The sequence below is a fragment of the Acinonyx jubatus genome, chromosome B1, assembly GCF_027475565.1.
Source record: "Acinonyx jubatus isolate Ajub_Pintada_27869175 chromosome B1, VMU_Ajub_asm_v1.0, whole genome shotgun sequence".
NCBI lineage: Eukaryota > Metazoa > Chordata > Mammalia > Carnivora > Felidae > Acinonyx > Acinonyx jubatus.
In genome coordinates this window covers 158,327,799-158,354,811 of record NC_069382.1, presented here as the reverse complement: position 1 = coordinate 158,354,811, position 27,013 = coordinate 158,327,799, and the positions used below count along the sequence as shown (strand labels likewise).

At 46.2% G+C, this 27,013-nt stretch overlaps 1 protein-coding gene across 2 annotated transcripts in view; it reads left to right on the top strand.

Moving 5' to 3' along the window:
• The first annotated feature begins 319 nt into the window (after nucleotides 1–319).
• The window catches only part of KIT (KIT proto-oncogene, receptor tyrosine kinase), an 86,135-nt gene continuing 59,441 nt past the window's right edge, over nucleotides 320–27,013 (top strand). For both annotated transcript variants that reach the window (XM_027056978.2, XM_027056972.2), the window contains exon 1: nucleotides 320–749. In XM_027056978.2, coding sequence (XP_026912779.1) covers nucleotides 359–749 — 391 coding nt within the window. In that variant the 5' untranslated portion in view covers nucleotides 320–358. The remainder of the gene's footprint in view (nucleotides 750–27,013) is intronic.

Sequence of the window (27,013 nt, the reverse complement as noted above, 5' to 3'; positions counted from 1 at the left end):
AAGAATTACCTACAGTCCGGCTCAGCATTTTACCATGGTGCCAGGCGCCTCTCTTGGGCCACTCTGATTAACAAAAATGGAGAATGTGGGGGCCTAATTCGTAATCCCCGCGCCCCAATTCCGGTGGGTTTCCGCACCACCTCCGCCACCAGCGGCGTCCCCTCTCTTCCCTCGGGAGCGTGCTCGAGGGCCTTGCGTTGGACCTTTATTGTCTGGGGAGCACCTGCCAGGTGGCGGGCTCGTGCCCTAATGTGCACTGGGTGCCGGGCTTCACAAAGCGCGCGGGCAGCACCTCCCTCGTCCGGGAACCGCCTCTGATCGCCAGACCACATCACAGGGGAGCAGGAGAGGTGGAGAGATGAAGGGGCTCCGGGGTCAGGAACTGGCGGCGAGGGCCAGCGTGCCCTCCTCCTCCCCGCCGGCTCAGCCCCCGGGGATTAGCACGTCGCAAGAGCAGAAGCCAGACGCCGCCAGGAGGGAGCGAGACCCAGGAGGGAGGGAAGGAGGGGAGGCAAGGAGGGGCGCGGAGAAGGGGCGTGGCCGGCGCGCAGGGGGAGGGCGCTGGGAGGAGGGGCCGCTGCTCCGCGCTCGCGGCTCTGGGGGCTCGGCTTTGCCGCGTTCCGTGCACTTGGGCGAGAGCAGGAACGTGGAACGGACCTCCGATCCCAGCGCAGCCACCGCGATGAGAGGCGCTCGCGGCGCCTGGGATTTTCTCTGCGTCCTGCTCCTCCTGCTCCGCGTCCAGACAGGTGGGAGAGCGCCGCGGACCTTGGGGCCGCGCCACCCCCCCCCCCCCGCCCCGGAGCAGCCTGTGCCCCCCAGGGCTCGAACCCGCAGGGGTTCGTCGGCAGAGGTGGCTGACGGCCCTCCGGTGCCCTTGCTTTTCAGCCTCCGGGAAGATTCGAGGCGTCCCCGGGACTCTCCTGCGCCCTGCCTCGCTCACCTGTGCAAGGAGCCCCTGCCGCTGGTGGCGGGGGCGCTGAGCTGGGGGTCTTCCGGGAAGGAGGACAGCTAGGGTGCTCAAGAGTGGGTGAGGTGCGGCCGCAGGCTGCGTTCGAGTTCGGGGTTGCTTTTGTGCCGGGGGTGCGCGGGGGCACAGGCGGGCGGGTCCCGGGTCCGCACCCAGCGCGTTATCTCCGCGGTGCGAGGCGCGGCCACTGCTTCCTTTTGTTAAAAGTTGCGCGTGTGTGACCGGTGCACTGGAGGAGCAGCCCGCAGGTTCTCTGCCGCGCCGAGGGCAAAGTTGGAGAGCCTTTTCTTTGCTCTGTGGCTGCCGCTTTCCAAACCGCGGGCGCTCTTTGTGCCCCAGAGCTGGGGACCGACCCGCTGCCGCCTCTGCTCGCTGTGTCCTCGGGCCCTCCCGTTAGGCATTTTGCCTGGGAAACGCGCGGTGTGCGGCTCTGGAGCCGGACCCCGCGAACCTAGAGGTGGCGGCTACAGGGACAACTTGGGCTGGGCGTGTGGAAAGCAGCCGCTAGGTTGCAGACTTTTTGCTTTTGTAAATCCCATGCCAAAGGCTCGCCCCTTTCCGCCGCGGTGCCGTTTCTTTCCTGCCACGCGCCTCCGAGCGGCTGGTGGCCGCGTTTGCCGCCTGCACCGAGAGGAGGCAGGGACCGTGCGCTGGAACGCTCAGGTCTTCGACCTGGTCTCCTCCCGGGTCTGGCCAGAATGCCCAGACAGGCTGGCCGGCCTCTGCAAGCCGCTGGAATAGGTGTCTGCGACCCGTAATTGCGGGTCCCCGTTTTCTTTGGGAATTTTGAGATCTGCAACACCCCTTCCCACGTGATAGCTACACTACTTAAGGGCCGCCTGGGGCGGGGGTGGGAGATGGAGTGGAACTTTCTGCAAAATCTTACTTGGATCCTCAAGCCGTAGTGAAAATCCGGTTTTATCTGCGCGGGAACTTAGGTCTGAAGGTGGAGGAGGAGGATTTGCAGGCTCCTGAAAGCCCTCCGATTCCTGCCCCTTCTTCCCTTTTTTTTTTTTTTTTCTGGGTGTCGCTAGTGCGCGAGCGAGTGCAGATCGCCCAGGTAACCCCTGAAACCCTGCTCTCTCCCAGGTCATTTTTTCAAGACCTTCAAGGCTTACCTCGCTGATGCAGTGGGCAGAAAGTGAGTCTGAACTGGGATTCACGGGCTACAAAAGGAAGCATCGCTTTGTACTATTGTGGTACTATATTAACTACCGGTCAGTTTCCCATAAAGTCTCAAGGTGTAGCCTCTTCATTCACGGGCTTGAACGGCATTGTGAGGGCTTTCCGGTGGAGGAAGAGAAGCCTTGCATCTGGACCGGTGGGCGGGAGAGAGATTATAAGTGAGTGCCCAGATTCCGTGGCGGATTTGACCGCTCTAAGCTCAAATGACACATTTAGTCCTTACGTCTTTGTGCCTTGGCATTTTTAATTTCAGTTATGCGCGTGGACCCGAATAGGGCACTAGAAAGACAAGGGCAGAATAGTTTCCCCGTTTTTAAAATTAAAAGAATCGGTTGCTTCCTTCCTCCTCCTAATTATCCGGCTTCCTTGAACAGATTTTTGGCAAAGGGAAGTTAAAGGTCTGGCTCCTGGGGGGCAGTATGGTATAGTGACAAAGCCTAGTGCTGCCCTTCTGGTTCTCCTTTTCCAGCCATTTATTAGCTGTGTGCCCTTGGCAGGTCGTTTCAGTTCTGGAGATCCCAATTTCCTCAAGAGGACAGTGAAGCATCTGCATCAGGAACGACCCTTTGGGTCCCACATTCTCCTCTTCCAGTGTTCTGAGTGTAGACTACAATTTTTCTGAATTCCTTCCCCGATTCCTTTCTGTCTCCCTGAAATTCCTCTGCCTTTTCTGGTCACAGGGACCACGGGAGGGGGGGGGCGGGGGGTAGCCTCCTGGTCCCCTGCCCCCGCTGAAGCGGGGAGGTGTGGTTTATCCTGAGTCTTCTTCAATCCACATGTGTGCCTGGTTTCCCTGTGAATTCAATCAAGGAGGTGCGGGCTCTGTAGGACCCCCCATCACTGCTCCCCTCAGTGTTTACAACACCTGTGCCCAGCAAGATAAGCCTGTAAGGAATAGTGAATCATACTTTCCCCTCGTTCCTGCAGGTGTGAGGCCAGAGTCAGAGCCAGAAGCTGGACACGGGACATTTTGGATGTGATCCTGTTGGGAATAACATGATGGTCTTGGAAAGGGATCCCAGAAAAGTCACATCCCCATTCTCGTCTTTCCCACTCATCCCCACATTTTTTTCTTATGACTTGATAAATTATGTATGCTGTGTTATTACAACACATTTTTCTGACATGCCTTAACGTTCCCTTTATGGGTCTGTTGTACGTAGTTGTTCTTTATTCAAAACTGGGCCAGGCCCATGCTGGGGCCTTTACATGGTGTTTCTAGTCCTCTCAACAAGCCCTAGAGGTAGTGCTGTTACCATTCCTACCATTTCATAGCCGGAGAAACTGGCTGAGGATGAGTCAATTACCCAGATAGTCAGTGGTAAAGCCTGAGATTAGCCCCATATGCCCAACTGTATACCATGCACATGCCTTAACAGAATCAGTTGTGAGATTCATTGGAAACTATTTGATGAGCACATATTATATGCCAGGTATCGTTGGAGATTCTGGGAATACAGGATGGTCAAGGTCATTACCTTCCAAATATTGGTAGAAAAAGACCTAGAATTGCCTTTCTTAGGATGTGTGGGTGAAAGTGTTCTCAATTTGAGGGAAGTATTCACCGGGAAGGGGAGTCATTAAATGTAGCTTGTCTGGGGGGGTATGCTGGCACTCGACCCTGGGCATGAGGGCTGTATGTGTTAGATGTGCCATTCCAGAGGCCCTCAGAAATGAAGATAAACTGTCTCTAAAACGATGGTGGAAAAGTCAGTTGAGATATTTTGCCATCCACCTTTCCAAAAAAAAAAAAAAAAAATGGCCTTCACATCATATACTTGGGGCATGCTTTGTGAAAGCGAAAACTCCCAGGAATGAGTTAACACCACTGGTCATTCACCCTGGATGGGCACCATGAGATAGAAGGGCAGTTTACCCCTTAGAGATTTACCACCCAGACAGATTCTCGTCAGAAATGGGCCAAGTGTTTTTGTGGGCTCCCTTGTAGAGCATTTGCGTACAGGTGGTGTTTTGATGATGGATTTTGCTGCTGTTGTTGACAGCTGCTAGAAGCTGCTCTTAGGATTTTGACTCATTTCCTCAAGTCTCCCCCAGCTGATTAAAGAAGGACACCAGGAAATGAGCTGCGGTGCCCTGAGCGGAATTCTTGGAGCTGGCCTTGCAGGATGGGAACCCCTGAAAGGCTGTGGTCAAGGCTACAGCAGCATGATCCAGAATGAATTTAGTTTAACAGTTGACAGACTGGGACGTGGGAAGTGCTTTATTTTGCCGCATTCCTGTGTGTTAGCTTTCAAAACAAGGGATTGAAAGACATTTGAAAGGACCTTAAAGACGCAAAATTTCATATGCAGTTTCTGTAACCTGAATAGAGAGCTTCGGGGGCTGCAAATCCAGAGTGAGGAGGGCCTACTGGGGAGTTAGCAGAGGTACAAGTGTGAATCCAGGGCAAAGCCAGTGTAAATCTTTGTTGAAAGTGAAGGGACCGAGTAAGCCTGGCCTGTAGTACCTCTGGTTTTGGACATTTTGGACATGAAACAGCTCATCTTTTGACCTCAGATTCTGAATAAGTAGAGCTTACAAGCTGATAATCCATGAACCTGTTTGGTACCCCCCCCCCCACCCCCAAGTGATGCTTTATTAAGGAAACATCAAGGCAATACTTAAGAATCTGGAGAATTTATGTCAAGAACTTGATTTCTCTGTTCTCTTGAACTGAAGGATCAGTCCTCTTTAGGAGGCACTAGGCAATACCACTCTCTACTGCCCTTAGACATTTAGGCATTTAGCCTTAGGCCCTGGTGAGTGCAGATGGGACCATGCTGGTACCTAGCGGACAGAGCACAGGCCTGGGGAATGAAGACAGCCTTGTGTTAGTCTGCTGGCCCCATGGCTGACACATTTGGGACCTTGGAGCAAGTCGGCTGCCCTGGTGAACTTACTTTTTCATCCTCATTTCAGCTGTGTGACTTTGGCAAATTACTTAACCTCTCTGTGCCGGTATATGTGCTTCTACATAATAAATTTTTAGGATCGTGCTGCCTGGCACACTTTAAGTACAAACATAATACGTGTCAGTCATAATTATTATCTATAAAATAGGAATTATTGTTATTCCAGAAATGGAAATAATGCCTACTCTAATATGATTGTCCTAAAGATTAGGAAGAGATTCTTGTACAGATGCTTGGCACAGGGTCTGGGATGGGACGGCACCTAATAAACGAGTAACCTCTGTGACTATGTAGAATTTGCTGGTTTCTCTCTGTAATCTTTGCAAGTAGGTACCAGTAAGTACTAATGGGACAGCTTTTAATGTGAAATAAACTTTAATTTTTGAGTTTTATATGGCTTTTGACCTAACAATTCGGAATCACTACTCAGGGACTGAACAGATCTTGGCCTTTTTTTTTTTTTTTTTCCTCCTTCCTCCCAGAAAGACAGACAACCCAGAGGATTTCTCCAATGAAAGCATTCACATCTGCTGATTTTTCCATTCACCTTATGCTTTAGCCTTAACATTTTGCTTACGACACACCGTTAGGTATCTCCAGTGCATATCTTTCTGACAGCTAGGTTTTTGACGCTTGCAAACTTGAAGCTAAATTGTTAGCCAGCACAGGTGGCATCGGAGTTAAGAGCTCAGGGTTCGAAAGGGACAACCTGGGTTTTTACACATTTGGCCCCTTGCTGGCCGTGTGATCTGGGAAGAGACTCTTCACTTCTCCGTAAGCTTCAGTTCTTTTTATGTGACTCAGAGATGATGGCATGGGCTCCCGAAGAGAGTGAGTGAGGGCACCCATATAACATGCCTAGTATGGTGTCCTTGATGACAGCACAGGGACTTCACTATTAGGCTGATTTTATTGTTCCTCTTGCAGGTTTGTCTCTCAGGAAAAAAAAAAAAATTGGATATAGTTTAAAACCAGATTATGTAGAGGAGTTTTTATGGTATAAAGATGAAATGTATACATTTAATGTCTAGTTTTTGTTTTTTTAAGTCTACCATTAGTAAGCAATGCCTGCTTTCCTCCCTGGTTCTTTGTTTTGCCTTGTTCTTAGCCCGTTTCGGTGGATACAGATTAGATTTCTGGACGCGAGCTTAGGAGGGGAAAGCTCTGTAAAATGGCCATTTTCTCAAGGTGAGTAAGTAAGGGTAGCTCACATAGGGTCCATGAACCCTGTGTGATGCAGCATTGAAAACACCTGAAGAGTGAGCGGCTTTTCTGTGACTGCCTTCCCTAAGAGTGAGGGACCCTGCTGAACTTGGCTGTTGCCCCAGGCTAGACACACAGTGGTGCTCCTGGGTTTAATATCTCCTGTTCTCTAGCACTTATAGGGTGCGTTGAACATAAGAAATGCTCAATAAACATGTCAGACTCCGTTTAACAAAGATCTATGATTCCCTAGGCCTTGGTCCTTGCAGGGACTGTAGGTGTGGGCTAGAGGTGGGGGAGGGATGGAGTAAGAGCACAGCGTCTGACCAGAATCGCATTTGGTGTCCAAAGAAGTGCAAAGTGCTCAGGCAGGATTTCAAAAGAGAGACGTTTATGTCTTGGTGGGCAGATGATAGCGATCAGAGATCTTTCAAAGTGTCCATGTGGGAGATAATATTTGAGATTCATTTCTGCGCGTTAGAGGGTAGAGTGTCTGTAGGTGAGGCTTCGATTGGGAAAATGGGGGATGTGGAAATAGGGGATAAGACATTAAGATCTCATCTGAGGATTGTCAGTCCTTGCACTTGGTGTGATGGTTGCGGGGGGGGGGGGGGGGGGAGGGGGGGGAGGGGGGATAGGGAGGGGAAGAGGCTGGGAAGGTGGCCTCTTTGATTCGCCACAAGGAGCACTGTAGGGAGGGGATATTTAATGCTGCATTTGGTCCAGATTCTGAAAAGAGCTTAGAGGTCAGGGCTAAGGTGGATCTGAGCCAGTAGTGGCTCTCTGGGCTTTGCTTACTAGGCCAGGACCACTTGCTCCACCTTGCCGTCCAGTCCCCAACCTGCTCCGAAAAACTTGGGCCACCTGGCTTGTAGGTAATGAAGACTGAAGGAGGTGTGTGTGTTTACCCTTTAGTAAAAGACACACATTGATATTTACTATCTGGATCATTTTTAGGTGTCCAGTTCAGCCGCATTAAATACATTCACATTGTTGTGGAACCCCATCCCCAGACCACTTTCCATCCTGCAAAACCGAAACTCTGCGCCCATGAAACACCAGCTCCCTGTTACCCCCTCCCCCAGCCCCTGGCAGCCATCATTCTATCTTCTGTATCTGTGAATTTGACTACGCTAGGGAATCATTCAGTATTTGTCTTTGTGACTGGCTGATTACACTTAACATAATGTCGTCAAGGTTCATCCATGTTATAACATATGTCAGAATTTCCTTCCTTCTTAAGGAGGGAAATGTATGTATATGTGTATGTATGTATGCATATGCATATGCACATGTATAATTTTCTGCCATATTTTGTTTCTCCACTCATCCACCAATGGACACTGGGTTGCTTCCGCCTTCTGGCTGTTCTGAATAATGCTGATATGAACACGGGTGTACAAATACCTCAAGGAGAGTTTCTCAGGGGCCTCTTCCAGGATGGTTCGTGTCATGGCTAAGCTTTGTGCTGATGGGGAGGGGAGCTGGATAGAGGGACAGTCAGACTCTTTAGATGGCCTCTGGGTGAAGGGGTGAGGGCCTGGGTGTTAGGGTGCGTGCTCTGGAAAGAAGGGAAAATACTTACGAGACACGAAGAAGATAAAGGTAGCCGACTGAATTCACTTGGCAAATTTATAGGCATCTTGGGTGTGTCAGACGTTGATGAGGTTGAGGCGAAGGGGAGCGGGAGTTATTATAGGCGTGGGTGACTGGGAGAACTGGTGGGACCATGGAATGATGGAAATAAAGTCAGAGGAGGAACATCCCGTTTGAGGGGAGGAATATGTTGGACACTGTTGTGTTTGTCTATTGACTATTTACAGGCTGCATGAACTTGAAACTCCATTTCCCAGACATGATGGTAGATACAAATGAGATTCTTCTTAGGCGGTCAGGTCCACGTGAGAGCAAAACTAAACCCCAAAAGTCAACAGAACTTAGCTGTGTAATATCAATGGTGGGATATGGGGATTATGAAGAATTGTGTGTTGTGTATCAGTCATATGATGAAAAGTAAATTTTCGTGAAAAGAAACATATAGCAGGAGGATAAGTCTGTATTCATTCTTTGGGTTACACCTTTATCAAAAAGTTTATTTTTGAGAGAGAAACAATCACACAAGCGACAGATGGGGGGAGAGAGAGAGAATCCCAAGCAGGCTTTCCACCTTCAGCATGGAGCCAGATACGGCGCTAGAACCCACGAACCATGAGGTCATGATGTAAGCCGAAATCAAGTGTAAGATGCTTAACCGACTGAGCCACCCAGGTGCCCCGGCATTAAGCCATTTTTAAAGGATGTTTATTGGTTTTCTCAGAGAACAGAATGGACATTTTTGGGCTTAGAAGAGGACACAGAGTTGATTAAAGCTTTGGGAAATTGGCCCTTTGAAGGCAACTTAAAGAAATTGGATTTATTAGGCCAGAGAAGATAAGGTGAAGAAGCTTTAGTGAATGACAGTCTTCAAATATTTGTAATATGTGAGTGAAGAATGGCACAATGAAAATAGTTTAAATTGCCCCAGAAGGAAATTGAGCTTTTTTTTTTTTTTAGGGAAAATTCGTTGATTGAGGTTTGGAATTGCATTACCAGAGCTAGTCATAGGGTCTTGGCTGCAAATATGAGGAAAGCCAAATAATTGTCATTTTGAAATGGTTAGGCCCTGCTTACCTCAGCTGGTTTGAGGACCCCTTTCCGGGCCTGCCTGGAATCTTTTCTGAATAAAATAGCCGTTTTTCCTTCTTCACTGCTTTGGCTTTGCGTTGAGTCTTCCCTAAATTCTGGTTGGACTCGAACATGATCCACCACTCTTCACCAGTTTGGGCTATGCCGAAAATAGCCAATAAAGAGCTCGCAGCTTCAAAGCGGGTTGTTGATCTGTTGGGGGTTGGGGGTATCTAGCCACAGATGGATCGTGCGGTGAGATAACTTTAGCCGAGTGCCAAGGTAAGAGGAACGAAAGGAAGTTCGAGGTCTAGAGAAACTGGAATCGATCATAATTAACCTTCACCTAAGAATGAATTGCTATTTGATCTCTCAACTGACGGATACTTTTGAGAGAAAGCCAGCGGTGCTACGTGTAGGCGGAGAGATCTGTAAGGACGAGGGGAGTCCTTCTCCCTTGATTACTCGGGGGTGGATTGTTGGCTCTGTGGTTTACCCACCAGCCGGACTTCCCTTCCCACCTGTCCTTTCCCTTTGGTCATTTCATGGTCATGGCTCGATGTACGTATCAGGTCAGCCCGCCGTCCGGTAGGGGAAGGCGGTAGAAATGAAATTGCAGTTCAGCAGCTTCCCGTTGATCACACCATTTCACTTGTCATGCCGAAATATGTGATGATGTCTGAGATGTGATCCCTGTGTTTAAGGAGCCTAGGAGCTGTGGGAAGATAAGGGCTGGGGTGGGTGCTAATGTAATACGATTTGTAATAAGATTTAAAGAACAGCCCTGGTCCGGAAGCCAGGATGCATATTCATTACCACTGGATTAGAGGAAGAGGCATCACTTCTGGGGGAGAGTGGCTGATGCAGAGGAAGATCTGGGGCCTGAGTTAAATCTTGGTTAAGGAACTGGTTAAGGTATGAATCCAAAAGGAAAGGGTTATAGTTAACCAGAAGACTCCCATGGAAAGAATCCGCTGGAAGGTGAGATAGGGTAATTTCTTAGGATTTTTATTCTTCAGCAATTGCCGTATTTCCTATAATGCCGTATGTGATGAGATTTTTGTTAAGTGTAATCTGGTCAAGCAGTTACTTATTCAGAGACATTAACTTTCCAAAATGGAAAAGTACAGACCTCACTTCTGCATGTATTACACATACTATATGTACAATGCAAATCCAGAGGAGGTCCACGGATATGTACTTTGAGTTGCTTTCAAGTCCAGGGCTGATTACCCTCCCTCCCCTGCCTGCCTCATCACCGCCAGCGAGATTACAGATTTTGTAGGCTCAAATTCCAATAGTGGCCATAGATGATTTTTGGTTCTTTGCTTATTAGCAGGTTTTAAATGTCGAGTAAGATGATAATCCAGGCTTGTAGCCGTCTGCATAAATTCATTCGTTAAAAAAAAAAAAAAAAAACAAATCCAAAACAATAACAAGCAAAACCCCCAAGCCTTGATAAGGGTCCTGGATGGTTTAGGACATGTTGAGATTCTGCCCTGGGTTCTACAGCCCTGCTTTTACAGGGTAATTAGAAGGTAATTAGGGACACTGGTTACTACCCTTCCCAAAGCAATGAGCAGTTGGGGTGGGGGGAAGGTGGCTGTTTCTGGGAGGAAAAGTCAATCACTTAAGGAAAAGGTATATATGGGGCGCCTGGGTGGCTCAGTCAGTTGAGTGTCCGACTTCGGCTCAGGTCATGATCTCATCGTCTGTGAGCTCGAGCCCCGCGTCGGGCTCTGTGCTGACAGCTCAGAGCCTGGAGCCTGCTTCGGATTCTGTGTCTCCCTCTGTCTCTCCCCCTCCCCTGCTCATGCTTTGTCTCTCTCTGTCTCAAAAATAAATAAAAACATTAAAAAAATTTTCTTAAAAAGGAAAAGGTATATATGATGGCACCTGCCAGGGAATGTCTTGTTCCTAACTAAGCGGAAACAAATAATAGGAAAAACTAAAAGAGGAGAAACCCTTACTCCTTTTCTTGTTATCTTAAAGTTCTTGAGTGAGGCAAAACACCTAGCTTCCTTTGGGTTTACCCCAGGTGACTCAGGTTATTTCAAAGGGTGTTAAAAAATTCTTCAAAAACAATCCCAGGCTGTCAGTAATTTAAATAGAATGACCTATGCAGGTTGGTCAGTAAGCAGAATTGCTTAGCAAGACTCAGAACAAAAGAGGGATTATCACAAAGAACTTTGGAAATTATTTGGTATTGTCTTTTTATTGGAAGGAAGTATTTATAGAAAGGAATCTAATATAGATTTGGCTTCTGGGGAAAACACTGGCGATTTTGGAAGTGCCAAGGGGAGTGGAGGGGAGGGGCATTGGCTCTCTGTTACTCTCCTTGGCTAGTGCATGTTTAAAAGAAAACAAGACCGTGTTTAAAAAAATTGAGAATTATTCTACTTGGAAAGACTGTGGGTACTTTTAAAGTGACTCGGGATTTTAGTTTGTAAAATATTTTAAATGCATTTCCATTCTGACTTTCCCAGATTTCTTTTTTAATGGGTGATGTTGAGTCAGTGTACCTTGGGAGGATCTTCATTTTAAGAAAGGGCCTGGTAAGACCACACGGACTGGCCTTTAGGCTTCTTGTCATTGTTGAATTAAACCCGGATTCTTAATCCAAAAATATGTCACTGGAACAGCCACTTGAAAATGGTTAATTGGGAGGTCGAGATGTTTTTTCTACTTAATGATAATATTGTCAGGATATTTACTGCAGGGAAATAGTAGACATGTTCCCAGTTCAACCAAAATGCATCACTTTCATAAAAAAAAAAAAAAAAGAACCCCCCCCTTCTGCTTTTTGAAATAAACTAGCATATGTAGAAGGGTTTATGAATTTTTTAGTAGATCTGAATGTGTAGCCTAATTTACATTTCTGCATTTTCAAGGGATATTATTTAAAATGATCACCTTAGTTTCAGAATGACTGCCTCCTGAAGAGAGGAGGGTATAACCGTGAACACACGGAGCAAAAATCCTTGTCGTGTTGGGGCTCCTGTTCCAGAGAATTCTTTTCGGTCTCCTGAGCCCAGGCCCACAAAGAACCCAGAAAGAAAAGTCTAGGGGTCTCTCATCGAAAGCTTAATTTAGATTTATTAATTTAGATTTCTTTCGGTTCCGCATTTTGGTCAATGAAGGAAGGAAGCAGAGACAGGTAAGGTTTCTCAGAGGGTCTGGGGGACTAAGTTCATGGGGAAGGAGGGACTGACTCAGGGAGAGCTTTTTATGGTATTAGTCCCTTGAGTCCCATCTGCCACAGGTCCTGCCTTCCGAAGGGCTGAGCTCTCACTTCTGTCCTAGCTTTTCTTCGCTAGAACAGAACAGTCTCCATAACTTCAGAGCCACTTGAGCAGTTCCTGGAAGGACTCACCGAAGGGGGCTGAACAAAGCATGTGAACACAGACAGGTGTCTTCACTTTCAGGACATCGTGGAGCTTTTCCTGTGCCAAAGTGCGTTGTCAGTCTGCAGGCTTGGAACCGTTTTTCTCAGAATGTACCAGAATGCTTTTTCACAGCTGAGAGAGATGCTTCAGGGGTCCAGGCTGAGTGCTCTTCAGTGTGTCTCCGGGGATCAGAGGCTCTTCACCTCCTTTTTAAAAAAAATTTTTTTTTAACGTTTATTTATTTTTGAGACAGAGAGAGACAGAGCATGAACGGGGGAGGGTCAGAGAGGGAGACACAGAATCTGAAACAGGCTCCGGGCTCTGAGCTGTCAGCACAGAGCCCGACCCGGGGCTCAAACTCACAGACCGCGAGATCACGACCTGAGCCGAAGTCGGCCGCTTTACCGACTGAGCCGCCCAGGCGCCCCTCACCTCCTTTTTAAATTCTTTCATCGTGTTCTTGTTCAAATCTGGCTGCCTTTGGGTTTAATAATAAGTACGATCCACGGATGGCACTTTGGGTCTGACTCCGTGCCTTTCAGCCACTGACAGGTGTTCTGTGAGTTATCCCACTCTCCTGTTCCTGTAGGTGGCCTGGGGGAGGGGACAGCACGCTGGCTTCATCTGATTTTTTTGCATCTTAGCCTGAGAGTGGCCTTTCAGAGATCCATGGTATGATAAGCTCTCCGGTTTCAAATCAAGCACTGTCCTGGTGAGGTTTGACCCTGGTGAATTACCGAGGACCGTAAAATTCTTCTGTCGATTCTTGGGCATCTGGTAGGACTCTTGTTGCCTTTGGCATTGTTAGTGTTGATCCTTAGGAAGGAATCCAGGATACAATCTGCCTAGCGATGGAAAGTGGTACTCCCTTGAGTTATAAGGGCAAGAAGGCATCCCCACTAACCACAGACAGCTTCGGTAGAAGCCCATAAGGATTCCTCAGGTGCTTGGTAGGATGTCACCTAACAATTTTGATGAAACACCCCTGCTTCAGGAATACAAGCGTGGGTACTTAAGTAATTAGGAGATCAGTTGCTGTAATATGCTTGCTCTAGGGTGACAAGACTAGTGTTTGCGAGCCAGAGAATTCTTACCCAGTGTAGTCATCATTGGTTAGTACTGACTGTTCCAGGTGAGCATTTCAGGGCCTAGTTTATTTATTTATTTTTTAACGTTTATTTATTTTTGAGACAGAGAGAGACAGAGCATGAACAGGGGAGGGGCAGAAAGAGAGGGAGACACAGAATCTGAAACAGGCTCCAGGCTCTGGGCTGTCAGCACAGAGCCCGATGCGGGGCTCGAACTCATGGATCATGAGATCATGACCTGAGCCGAAGTCGGACGCTTAACCGACCGAGCCACCCAGGCGCTCCTTCAGGGCCTAGTTTAAATAGACCCTGTTTAAGTTTGCGATCAGTTAACTAGAGAAGGATTTAAAAAAAAAAAAAAGCAGGGGCCTATGACTTAGATGAATTCCTTGGATTGTTTGAAAACCCAGTGGTAGCCATTTTAAGATGGAACAATCCAACCTCACATTAACTTTAAAATAAGTATATATATGGGGCACCTGGGTGGCTCAGTCGGTTGGGCAGCCAACTTGGGCTCAGGTCATGATCTTGTGGTTAGTGAGTTCCAGCCCCACATCAGGCTCTGTGCTGACAGCTCAGAGTCTGGAGCCTGCTTCGGATTCTGTGTCTCGCTCTCTCTCTGCTCCTCCCCTGCTTGCACTCTGTTTCTCTCTCTCTCTAAAAATAAATACACATTAAAAAAAATTAAAAAATATATAAATAAATTATGGGGACATTTGAGACATAGCTAATAGTGTAACGAACTTTCATATGCCTGTCATCCAGCTTCAACAGCTGGAACAACAACTAGTCTTTTTGCTTTATCTCTGTCCATCTCATCCTGCCATTATTTTGAAGCATATCTCAGGCCTTGCGGAATTTCGCCTACAAATGTTTTCAGCATGTAGTTCTAAGGTACAAAGATTCCCTTCCCCTAAACGTAATGGTAATGCCAGTGTCACAGCCTTCCAAGTCAGTATAATTCCACAATGTTGTTGATGATCCAGCATTCACATCCCCCCTACTGAAGTATAATACATATAAAGATCTATGCAAATAACGTTAACGTTTGGTAGAATCCAAACAAGATTCACATATTGCAGTTGGTTGATGTGGCCTTTCAGTCATTTCTTATTTATTCTAGATCCTAGTCCCCCATTTTTGTTGAAGAAACGGAGTGCTTACCCTATGCAATTTTTCAGTCTCTCATGTGGTCAACATGCTGTCTGTTCCCTGTATTTCCTGTAAATTTATGATTTAGAGGTTTGATCATATTCATATCGAACCCACAAATCATGAGATCATGACCTGAGCTGAAGTCGGATGCTTAACCAGCTGAACCACCCAGGCAACCCCGTACTGATACCTTTCATATAATACCCTTGTTTTGCTCTTTCGGGTATGGGGTGGGGTGGAGGTTATTCTCTCTTGGTTTCCTGCTGTGAGTAACATTTAAATTATCTAGAAGCCTGTTCTCTCCTCTCCCTTTTCTCCCCCTAGCTTGGCATCTGAAGTAAGATTCTTTCACCCCGGTTACTATCTGTACAATCAGCAAGCATATGCTACTTTTCAGATAGTCCTCCCTCCCCTAATTTTGCTGACAGCTGTACTGAAATTGCTTTATCATAATACATAGCAATCCTACCTTCTATTTCCTTTGTTACCACTCTTTGTTCTACTGGTAAATAAATGTATGTTTGATCCTGGCCACTGGTGCTTATGTCCTGTCTTCCCTGGCACTTTGGTTTTCTGAAGCTCATCTCTCACTAGATGCCTCAGGAAGCACTCCTGGGAAGTATTTCCTGAATTCTATGTTCATAACAGCTTGTCTGTCGCTTTTATACTTCAGAGTCAGGTTGGCTGATATAAAATCCTTGGCTCATCTTTCTTTGCTCAAGTATCTTTAATATTTTATGGTAGCGTCTTTTGCCATAAAGTGTTGTCAAAGTCTGCTGACAATCTGATTTTCTTTCCCTCATGTTTCACTTGGTATGTTTGCCGAGATATCCAAAGGGGTGTATTTTACTTTTGTTCTTTGAAGCCCAGAAGTATTTTACAGTGTTGGGTGCTTTGCATTGATTTTTCTAGGGACACGGTGCACCACTTAAATATGTACTTACCCAGGGAAGTTTTCTTGGGGCAAAGCTTTTGCTATTTATTCTGTTCTTTTCCGTTGGCTTTAGGAACCCCCATTATGTATATGTTAGATCTTCTTTGCCTGTCTTCTATGTTAGTCACTTTCTCCTAAATCCTTTTAGTGTCTTCATGATTCATGTAAAAATAAGAATTTCGTTCCTCTCCCTATTCTGGTTAAGGCAGTATTCATTTTATTTGTTCTTGTGCTTTTTTTTTTTTTAATTTACCCTTCATTTCTGATTTTTTTTTCTTTTACTTCTAATTCTTCTCTTAGTTCTTTACCTCCAGTTTCAAATCTTCCATTTTCTCCAATCAAGTCATTTTGTGGTTTTAAAAATCCTGGTTTGTATGGTTCTTTATAGCTTCTTTGATCTCATGTATTTCAGCTTAGTTTGAAACTAGTGGGTTATAGTTTTCATCTGTTCTCTTTCCTTCTGTTATGCTTTTTATTGTCTATACTAGGGAAGTCATTCTGTGCCTTGTTGTGTCTTTAACTATTTGGAATTCCGCTGTGGTTCTTTTCTGTTGTTCACCATGAGTTTTCCTGTATTTCCTGTAGCATTTCTGGCTTCACAATTCTAGAGTACCACTTACGCTGTTTTCAAGGAGTGGTCTACTTTTCTAAAGTCTAAGGTCTTACATTTTTGGTCCCCATTCCCACCTGCCCACCCCAACGTTTGCCCCTGTTTTGCTCATCTTAGATTCATCCCCAGCAGTTTCTCCTCTCTATGAAGCTTTCTCCTTTCTTGTTAATTCATAAGAATCAGATGTCCCCCACCCCAGAACATTCCAGGACATTAGACACTACGTGGGTCACAATTCCCTCTGCACTTACTGTGAAATTGGACCTCGCAAAGCCCTTTGCCACTTTGTGTGGGTGTTCTCAGAATGGCTCTCTGAACATTCTAGTGAGCATCTAATGGCAATTCTTGAAGCTGTTGGTTGTCCTCACCTTCACGTATACAGGGAATACCTTGTCTCCTCGTTTTGTTGTCGACGCTGTCCCTAGGTTTCTGGTTCTGCTCTGTTTGTCTGTTTTTATGGTTAGTATGGGTGTGGGTGGGGGAGATTCAGTAATTATGCTGCTGTCACTGCAGCACCTTTGCCAGAATCTCCGTAGACTTTCTTTTTTTAAGTTTATTTATTTTTAGAGAGAGAGGGATGGTACAAGCAGGGGAGGGGGCAGAGAGAGAGAGGGTGAGAGAGAGAATTCCAAGCAGGCTCTGTGCTGTCAGCAAGGAGCCTGATGCGGGGCTCGAACTCACAGACCGTGAAATTGTGACCTGAGCTGAAACCCAGAGTCAAATGCTTAACTGATTGAGCCACCCAGGCACCCCCATCCGTAGACTTTTTAACATGAGATTTGGTAACCTTGCTGTCTACCAAACTGGGACCAAAGTAGCAAAGCCTTGAAACATTACATCATCATCGGTAGCTGACTTTATAAATCATTTTCTTCCAAAATAAGTTACTAAAAATGTGTTGCAGAGAGAAAAGTTAGTGGTTGTAACTATCTGAAAGACTGGAACTGAACATTTTATGGTCTACCTAACATTAGCTTTCTAAACTTATTGTTTATGACAAAATGTAATGGTTGAAGTTATCAGACTACCAGGAAGCTCGTATCTGAGCTATTGTTTCTGAGGAAAATGTATAAAAAGTGACAGACTCTGCCATTGTTTGCTGTAATATTCCTTGAGTTCTAAAGGAGATCATGCTATTTTATGGTTTTAAGAGCATTAGACCACATTTAAACTTTTAATATCGTCTAATAAAGATAAAATCATTAGTTAATTAGGTGCATTTTTCACTGTCGGCTTTTTTCCCCCCATGAAAAATTTGCATATCTCTAATTATAGTCATTTGAAAAAAATGCTACCAGGACTTGACATAATATTAATTTAGATTTCCAGAAATACTAAATATCCTTCCTCCAATGTGAGTTTCCTTCAATTGGCTATTGATTTAAATGATATGCTAAAAGGTGATGATTTCAGAATTGGCCTCTCCCTCCACCCACCTTTTTAAAGGAGTCATTATTCTAAAGTCATATAAGGAAGAAGTAAAACTTTCTCAGTGGACGTGTTGGAAACTTGAAAAACAAATTCTGGAAAACGGGTGCCTGGGTTGGCTCAGTTGGTTAAGCGTCCAGCTCTTGGTTTCAGCTCAGGTCATGATCTCATGGTTTTTGACTTCGAGCCCCACATCAGGCTCCATGCTGACAGTGTGGAGCTTGCTTGGGATTCCCTCTCCCTCTCTCTCTGCCCTTCCCCTGCTCGCTCTGTCTGTCTCTCTCAAGATAAATAAACCTAAAACATTTTTTTTTTAAATTCTGGAAAACAAAGTAAAGTCGTTTTCAGACATTTCCTCTAATTTTCTACAAAAAAGATTGAGAAGAAATCATTTTGAAAACATAGCTGGTCAGTACGAATTTTTTGCAAAAGGATAGCAGGCCTAATGTATTGTTCTAAGTGAATGTCACCCAAGAAAAATGAAGGGAAAAGTGAACACTCATTAAGCAAATTGACCAGCAAGTGTCTTTTTTTTTTTTTTTTAATGTTTATTTTTTTTGAGACAGAGAGAGACAGAGCATGAACACAGAATCAGAAGCAGGCCCCAGGCTCTGAGCTGTCAGCACAGAGCCCGACGCGGGGCTCGAACTCACGGACTGTGAGATCATGACCTGAGCCGAAGTCGGACGCTTAACTGACGGAGCCACCCAGGCGCCCCGACCAGCAAGTGTTCTGATGAATGTTGCAACAAATTTGAATACACTAATTTTGTCCATTACTGTGCTTTTAGACCAATGTGATTGTTTTGGTCTAATTATTTTTTATTTTGTTTATTCAAATGTAGAATGGCTGCAGAATTTTGCAGCGGTTTTCTGATTAGCAGTTTAGCAAATTGGTGAATGGTGTATGTGAGCTCCTCACCAAGCGATGTCTGTTCCGCGATAGGGCTGTGTGCAAGAACACTGATCGTCTTGGGGGAAGCCTGCACTGCTGTTTGCTCTGCTTTCCACCCCCCTGCAAATGGGAGCTCAGAGGCCTGCGCTGGATTAGCCTGGGCTGTGGGCTTGGGCTCTGGGCCCTCAGATGGGAGTGCACCAGATTGAGGTCTGATGTGCTGCAGAAGTTGTATTTGCCACCCAGTGTCACTATTCTGGAGTCCCGTAGCTGTGACTGGTGAATTCTGCAACATTTCCCACTTCTAAAGCTTGGGGATTCGAGAAATCTGTGCCCGAGCGGCTGCCAAAGCTTGTCAGGGGGACCCAGCGCGAGGCCGATTTCTAGGTGTAAAAGCCAGGCAGATTTGCTCACTCAAGAAAATCTGTTTTTGTAGGTTTGCTTTGACTTCCAATATCCAGATACTGGTAAAATTTCTTTTCTTTTCTTTCTTTGTTTTTTTTCTTTTCTTTTTCTTTTTCTTTTCTTTTCTTTTCTTTTCTTTTCTTTTCTTTCTCTCTCTCTTTCTTTCTTTCTTTTTTTTTTTTCCTCTGCTGCATGAGTGCTATGAGTTTCTTCTGGTAGCTGACCGTCTTGTGGGGTTGGGGAGTAACTGCTTCTGTGTAAGTGTGGTCCCGGACCACAGCAGGGGCATCACCTGGGACTTCTCAGAAAGGCAGACTCCCCGCCCTGCCCCAGACTTGCTGAAAGGGGAAACTCAGAGCAGGGCCCTGCAGCCCATTTTCACAGCTTTCTAGGTGACGCTGGTATAAGCTGAGGTTTGCACACCAGTGGTCTAGTTTTCGGGCCTGCTGAAAGGGGAAACTCAGAGCAGGGCCCCGCGGCCCATTTTCACAGCTTTCTAGGTGACGCTGGTATAAGCTGAGGTTTGCACACCAGTGGTCTAGTTCTCGGGCTTTGTCACAGCGTCAGGCAGTGATAATTGAAAAGTTAAAGCTCGTGTGGCCCCTTGAATGTCAGACCAGGGTGCAAGTCTCCCTTCTCTTTCTGTTGCGCTTAAAAAGACAGATATGAATTTCGGTTAGTCCAGACAGGAAAACAGACAATTGCAGTGCCGTGGGCTGGGGCCTCAGTAGAGACTGCAAGGGGCCTTTAGAGCATGTGCATGTGCTGGGTAGGGAACGGGAAGGCCCCTTTAGAAGTGGTATTTAACATTTTTTTTTTATGTTTATTTATTTTAGATAGAGCATGAGTGAGCGAGCACACGGGGCAGGGGTAGAGAGAGAGGGGGACAGAGGATCTGAAGCGGCCTCTGAGCTGTCAGCACAGAGCCCGAAGCAGGGCTCGAACTCACGAACCGAATGGGGAGATCATGACCTGAGCTCCTCAGACACTAACTGACTGAGACACCCAGGCGCCCCTAGAGGTAGTGTTTGAAAAGTACTTACCCTTCTCTGATTAACTCAGGTAGATCCCACTCAGGGCATCCAGTGTCTCCTTTGGATCTCTGTTTTGCACACAGCACGCACCTCATGCTTCACCGTAGTGCTTTTTTCACTCCTTACGGGTGTCCTGCTCCTTCGAGCTGTGGCTTCTGCAGGAGCCGCCCCTCTGCCCACTGCCAGGGGACCATGTTGCTCCCTGGTCTAGTGCACTTCAGGTCGCAACCGGCTTGTTTCCTTTGCAATCCTTTTCGACCCCCCAGGGTGGGTCAGGTCAGCTCCCACAGTACAGTGCGCTTCGTCATATTCATCACATTGTAATTATACAATTGTATAATTATTGGTTCATTGCTCATTGGTGGAGCTAAATATAAATGCCATGAGGGGGAAAGACCTTGCTTATTCCCTGCTGCCCAAGGTCCCAGAAGTAGCAAGCATTTAGTAAATATTTTTAGGCGAATGAATGAATGAATGAATGCATGCATGCATGCATGAATAGTGGGGGGGGGGCGTCCCCTTTTTATCCCTGGGTCATGGGGCTGGTTAATGTATGCAGTTGGAGAGAGTTGTCACCAGAAAGTTTTATTCACGGAGCAGTTGCCATCACCATCAAATCCTAGTGCCAGAAGGGCCAGTCCCTTGCACGGTGGCAGCAGAATCCCATAAGCTGATTCTCATTTGGGGGGTCTAGTTTTGGGGACACCCAAGAGAAGAGGTTCTTGAGAGTTATTATCCAGGCATATGGGAAAGGAGAGAAGTCCTCTGCTCTTGGACACATTCATAATACATGTGCCAGAAATCAGCAGCTGGAGTGGTCAAGGTGGCATCTGAGATGTTTTCAGGGAAATGGCTGTTGTCCCCACTCCCTTTAGAGTGTCCAAGAGGGGCTGCTTGCTTTGCTTACAGGATCTGATGCTGGGGCACTGTGTGTCTCCCACCCACTTCCAAATCCACTTAATAGAACAACAGAGGTGCCTCCTTTGCCTTATTATTATTTTTTTAATTAAAAAAAATTTGTTTTAACGTTTATTTATTTTTGAGACAGAGAGAGACAGAGCATGAATGGGAGAGGGTCAGAGAGAGAGGGAGACACAGAATCTGAAACAGGCTCCAGGCTCTGAGCAGTCAGCACAGAGCCTGACGCGGGGCTCGAACTCATGGACCGCGAGATCATGACCTGAGCTGAAGTCGGACGCCTAACCGACTGAGCCACCCAGGGGCCCCTTTTTAAAATTTTTAATGTTTATTTATTTTTGAGAGAGAGACAGGGTGCAAGAGAGAGAGAGAGAGGGAGACACAGAATCTGAAGCAGGCTCCAGCACAGAGCCTGACGCAGGGTTCAAACCCATGAACCACGAGATCATGGCCTGAGCTGAAGTCGGACGCTCAACCGACGGAGCCACCCAGGCATCCCCTCCTTTGCCTTATTTTAGCCTGTTTGTCTTGACCTGGATAAAGTAGAGTTTTTCATTTCTGTTCCAGAAGGAGAAAGCATGGCATTTACTTCCCAGAGGCAACAGCTTCAAGGTGGGGACATGTGTCTCAAATAAGACACTAAGTGAGCTGTGCTGATACTGTATAGGATTGCCAATAGCATGCACGTGTTTATAAAACTACATATATTGAGAATGAGGGCTCAGGGTTTTGTGAAGACACAGTTTTCAAGACATAGGGCGTAAAGGTGCTGACATGCTTATGGGAATCTTTTAATAGAACTGATCTGTTGCCTATTTATAAATTAGTTGATTGCTGTGGTTTCTTTCTTTCTTTCTTTCTTTCTTTCTTTCTTTCTTTCTTTCTTTCTTTCTTTCTTTCTTTCTTTCTTTCTTTCTTTCTTAACATTTGAGACACAACATACCCTCTCATACTTATTGTAAACCCCTTTTAGATTAAGTGAGTGTAATAAACGCAATATACTTTGGGACAAAAGTCATAAACACAAATGCCCGCTCAAATAGCTACAATCAGAAGAGCTATGATCTGTGGAGCTGGCCAGGACCGTGGATGGCGCACATGGCTGTAATTTTATGTTTTGGTGCCTGTGTCCTTTGTTTACCAGATGCCATTTTCCCTCATAACTGCAGTCCATCCATATCCCCCCCCCCCCCCCCCGCACTTTCCTGCCCATCCTGGAGGGATGGATCCCAGCGTGGCTCTAATGCTTTCTTGGGTACTCCCTTATCCTCCTTCGCTGCTGTCATGCACAGTAATTGTAGCGGTAGTAAAAGCAAGACCATTTACTGCAGCAAGGTACATGCAGGATTTGGAGGTGAAAGAAGATTCCTGAAATATTGTACCCCCTGCTAGAGATGTGAAAACCGAGGCTTGGAAAGGTCAAGTAACTTCCCCCAAGTCTCACATAGCTTGGATTGCGATCCGTGGTTCTCTGCCTCCGAAACGAACACCTTTTTTCATTCCTGTTGCTTCACTTGCTCACCCGGGCTCAGAGAAGCTCCACCATTTCCAGGCTCTGAGCTTGCTTCTAGACTTTAAAATATTGCTAAATAAAGTTACAGAAGTTGCAAGACTGGTACAAAGAGCCCCTGGATACCCTTTACCTAGACTCTCTGATTTGTTAACATTTCGACACTTTTATGTTGTGTATATACATACTATTGTTTCTGAACCATTTGAGAGTAAGTTGCTACTATGCACCCCTTCCCCTCCCCTCCTCTCCTTCCCCCCTCCCTCCCCCGCCAAACTCATCTGAAGGAGACCCTGCCTCCTGTATTTTATGAGAGCACAGAGGCCACCCAGAATGAATTCCTTCTTCTGCCCTCCACCCAAGTGTGATCTTTCCCCCTTTCCTCTAGGGTGGGACCCTGGGCCAGGGAGGGACACTCTGGGCTTTTGCCCTCAACCTTAGTCTGAGCTCGTCAAATTCAACTCAGACCCCACAACTCCTCTGCCTTCTCGGAAATTGGTTCTCTCTAGCACCTTAAAAAGGAAAAAGGAATCTCTTCTTGGCAAGGTAACACAAAGGCAAATAAAAGGGAGCTTTCTGAATGTTTCTACCTATTCTGTAAAAGGAGGAGAGAGGGGATTCCCCCTCTGCTTGTTATCCAAAGCTGCAGCTAATTCAAGTCTGTTTGCAAGACAGTTATCAATGCTGGTAACCTTTTTTTTCTGGTAACTGCCTCAGATAAAATTCCCTTTTTTAAAAAATTAATACTTTTGTTTTTACTTCCTTTGGTATAAACCAGCTCTGTGGCTATAAAGTGACATTTTGAAAGTGGAAACAGAAGGAGAAAAGGTTCTGTCTGCTTTGTGTATGGGATGGATGGGAAGGTACAATTTCCATTATCTGATAGATCCATTAAAAGCAGGATTTACAGGGACGCCTGGGTGGCTCAGTCGGTTAAGCATCTGACTTCGGCTCAGGTCATGATCTCACGGTTCGTGAGTTCGAGCCCCACGTCCAGCTCTGTGTTGACAGCTCAGAGCCTGGAGCCTACTTCAGATTCTGTGTCTCCCTCTGCCCCTCCCTCACTCACACTCTGTCTCTCTCAAGAATAAATAAACATAAAAATTTTTTTTTAAAAAACAGGATTTAAAATTTATTCACTAGTCAAATGTATTGATTTACCCATTATGGTGAAAATTAGCTTAAATGTCTACTTAAGCCAAGCATAATGCCTAGCATTTTTTAGAACTAGAAAATCCGAGCGGTCTTTCAAAAAAGACCTTTGAAGGCAAGGTTTCAAAGATGCCTTAGGAAAACAACCCACATGTCAGGATGAATGGATATATACAGACGGCCTCTGTGCATACAATGGAATATTACTCAGTTTTCAAAAATGAGATTTTGACACATGCTACCACACGGAAGGAAGAGCCTTGGAGACATTCTGCTGATATAAACATAAAAGGACCGATATTTTATGGTTCCACATATATGAGGTTTCTAGAATAGCCCATTCATAGAGACAGAGAGTAGAATGGTGGTCGCCAGGGGCTATGGGGCAAGTGGCGGTGGAAGGGGCAGTTTCCGTTCAGTGAGTACAAAGTTTCAATGATAAAAAAAGTTCTGGAGGTGCCTCGTGGTGGTGTTTGCACAACATTGTAATGCCAATCAAGTGTAAAATGAAAAGTGGTTAAAATGGTAGGTTTTATGTCCTGGATGTTTTGTCTCCATGAAAACCAAGTTGAAATGCCCCAGTTGGCGTAGATTTGTGTGTATATATAAATACGGACAAGCTGGCCCCTCACTTACTGGCATTTTATTTGATGTCATTAGAATTAGATGCTGCGGAAGTAGGACTAGCGCTTATGGTTGGCATGTATTATTATTAAAGTTTTCATGTGCTGCGCGCACAACCTCATTTCCCCTCCTAAACCTGGGAGTTGGCATTTTGAGGAATTCTCAGTTCCCAGGAGGGGGAAATGGGATGGTGATTAGTTAGCATGGGTGCATCCTGGGTCCTCACCGGCAGGCACTGCCACAGCCGCGCAGGGCAACACTAATGTGAGGGTAGCTGATGCCCGACAGGTCCTTGTGCAAAATCTTGCAAGGATCCGGCCTTTGTCTCTGGAGCATGCAGCCTGAAGGTGAGCCACACAGGGCAGTCTGCCTTGGTGCTTGGCAGGACTTGGGGTATCACCGGCCTCTGGCTAGTACGGCTGACCTTCCCCAAGCTCTTTTTGCTTTTTTCACTTTGTTCCCAATCCTTCTTTAAGTTAAGGAAGTTAAAGTTGAAAGAAGTCAAGAGCTCCTCCTCCCCCACCCCAAGCTTCACAGATGGTGAGGGTCTCCCGGTGGTTATTGTATTCAAATCCTTAATGCTTCTTATCAGGTTCAGATTTCAGTAAGTGCTTTCCAGAACTCAGAAACACGGAAATGTATGTATTTACAACAGGAGCTGTACTGGGCTGCTGGGGAAAACCCCCTGGAAATGAGAAAGTTCCTCTTTTCTGTTGCTGGGATGGATCCTAATATATTGTGCTTGTCAAATCCAGACCTTATCTGATTCCCCAAAGACCGACCTCATAATGGCGGAGAAGGGTTTCCTCTCCCTGTGTGTCTTTGTCTGAGATCAAAAGAGGAAGTCCTGCTTCCTCAAACATTGGGTTGTATTTTTCTTTGGGACGAGTGAGTAGGAAATCTATTAAGTAGTCCCATGACAGTTTCTGCTGCTGGTGAGGTATGCAAATCTAGAAGGAATCTTGCAAAATAATCAGCGGAGAAGGGTCCTTTCAGTGTTGAGTGATACTCACCTCTCCACACCTCTGTTCACATTATAAGAAGTTAAGAGCCAGGGATCAGATTCCACATTTAGGCCCTTATTCTATGTTCACACATGAGTTTTGTTTATTTATTTATTTTATATTAAATATAATTTATTGTCAGAGTGGTTTCCATACAACACCCAGTGCTCATCCCAACACATGCCCTCCTCAGTGCCCATCACCCACTTTCCCCTCTCCCCCACCACCCCCCCATCAACCCCCAGTTCACACAGGAGTTCTAAAACAAAGTGATTAGATATTATTTATATCCTAAGACAATCATTGCTATTCATTCTTGCCACAATTAGTCGAGTACCTTTTATGTCCAGCCACTGGATCTTGACCCTTTTGTGGCCTAAGTACTTGATTACGGATCCTAAACTCCGAGAGCTTTTGATGGCCTCTTTATAATTTTTCAGAAGAGGAAACTGAGGCCTAGAGAACCTAAGTGACTTGCCCAAGATTTTGAATCCAGAACTTCTGTATTCCCTACCATTACGTTTTTTTCTTCACACCCTTCCCTAACTGTTGAAGAGGGAAAAAAAAAGGCAGTTATACATTTTATCTAAAGTATATAAATATTATTATCTTAGCAGAAACCAAACAATTAATAATTTTGCTTATTCCCCCCAACCTGAGAAAAGCTTTGACAGCTGTCCTGTCTTTAAAAGGCATTTATTGGAAGCTTGAATCTTTGCTGCTCAGTCCTCTTTGTAAGTTTCCTGAGAAGAAAGCAGAATATTTAACACCTCCTTGATCTTGGGTCTGCTTTGCTCGAGGTCGGGGGGTGTTGGGGGGGGGGGGTGGCGGGGTGGGGGGAGGTCTTCTCCTGCCACCAGATGGCATGCTTGTGAATCAAGAAGCAGTAGAATGAAGGAATTGAAGGTACAGGCACAGAGAAGCTCCCAGTTGTACCAGGTTGAGGAATCTGGGGAGGTGCTTTACAGCAGAGGACGAGATGTACGTTCTTTCACCAGGGATCCCAATAACAGCCATGATAGCAGGACTAATGCAAGGACTGCAGATAAGGTGTGATCAACACAGGTGATTCAGTAGATCTGGGTTTGTCCAAGCACGCACCTTACTGGTTCTGTGGTTAAGGCAGAAAATGGAGGAGCTGACTTGGCCCCCAGGAGGAAACCACTCTCCGTGGCAGAGGCAGGAAGGGCCCAAACCACAGGTGAATCCACCTAGGCTGAAAGCTCACAGAAAGGTGGTGGGTGAGAAGGTAGGATGGGGCGGGGGGAGGGGAATGCAGCCTGGCCCTGCCTTCCGAGAGATGAGCACCCCTGTGTTTGGTGGGACATTCGTTTCTAGCACTGGGGAGCCTGATGAACCTCTCTTCCCTGGACGTCCATGAGAAGGCAGGACCCACATGTGGTACCACTGGCCCCTTTGTACCCCTTTCCTGGAAAGAGCAGGTCCAAAGAAAAAAGACCTGGAGGGGCACCTGGGTGGCTCAGTGAAGTGTCCGACTCTTGATTTTGGCTCAGGTCATGATCTCATGGTTCGTGGGATTGAGCCCTGCATGGGGCTCTGTGCTGACAGCACGGAGCCTGCTTGAGATTCATATTCTCTCTCTCTCTCTCTCTCTCTCTCCCCCCCTCTCTCCCACTCCCTCTCCCTCTCCCTCTCCCTCTCCCATCCCCTCTCTGCTCTCTCCACCCCCCACCCCCAATAAACATTAAAAAAAAAAAAAGAAAGAAAAGGACCTGGACAATAAGCGTTTTCACCTTGGCTTTGTGCCATTGATCCCCACATAAGGCTCCTGCACCTTATGGCCACATTCATCAGCCCCTGAGGTCAGGCAGCAACAGCCCAGGAGCCTGCGGCAGGTCTGTACTGACCTTCTCTGCCAATCACTCCTCTCTCTGTCCCTGTTTCCTTTTCTTTCCTTCTTTGTTCTCCCGCCTCTG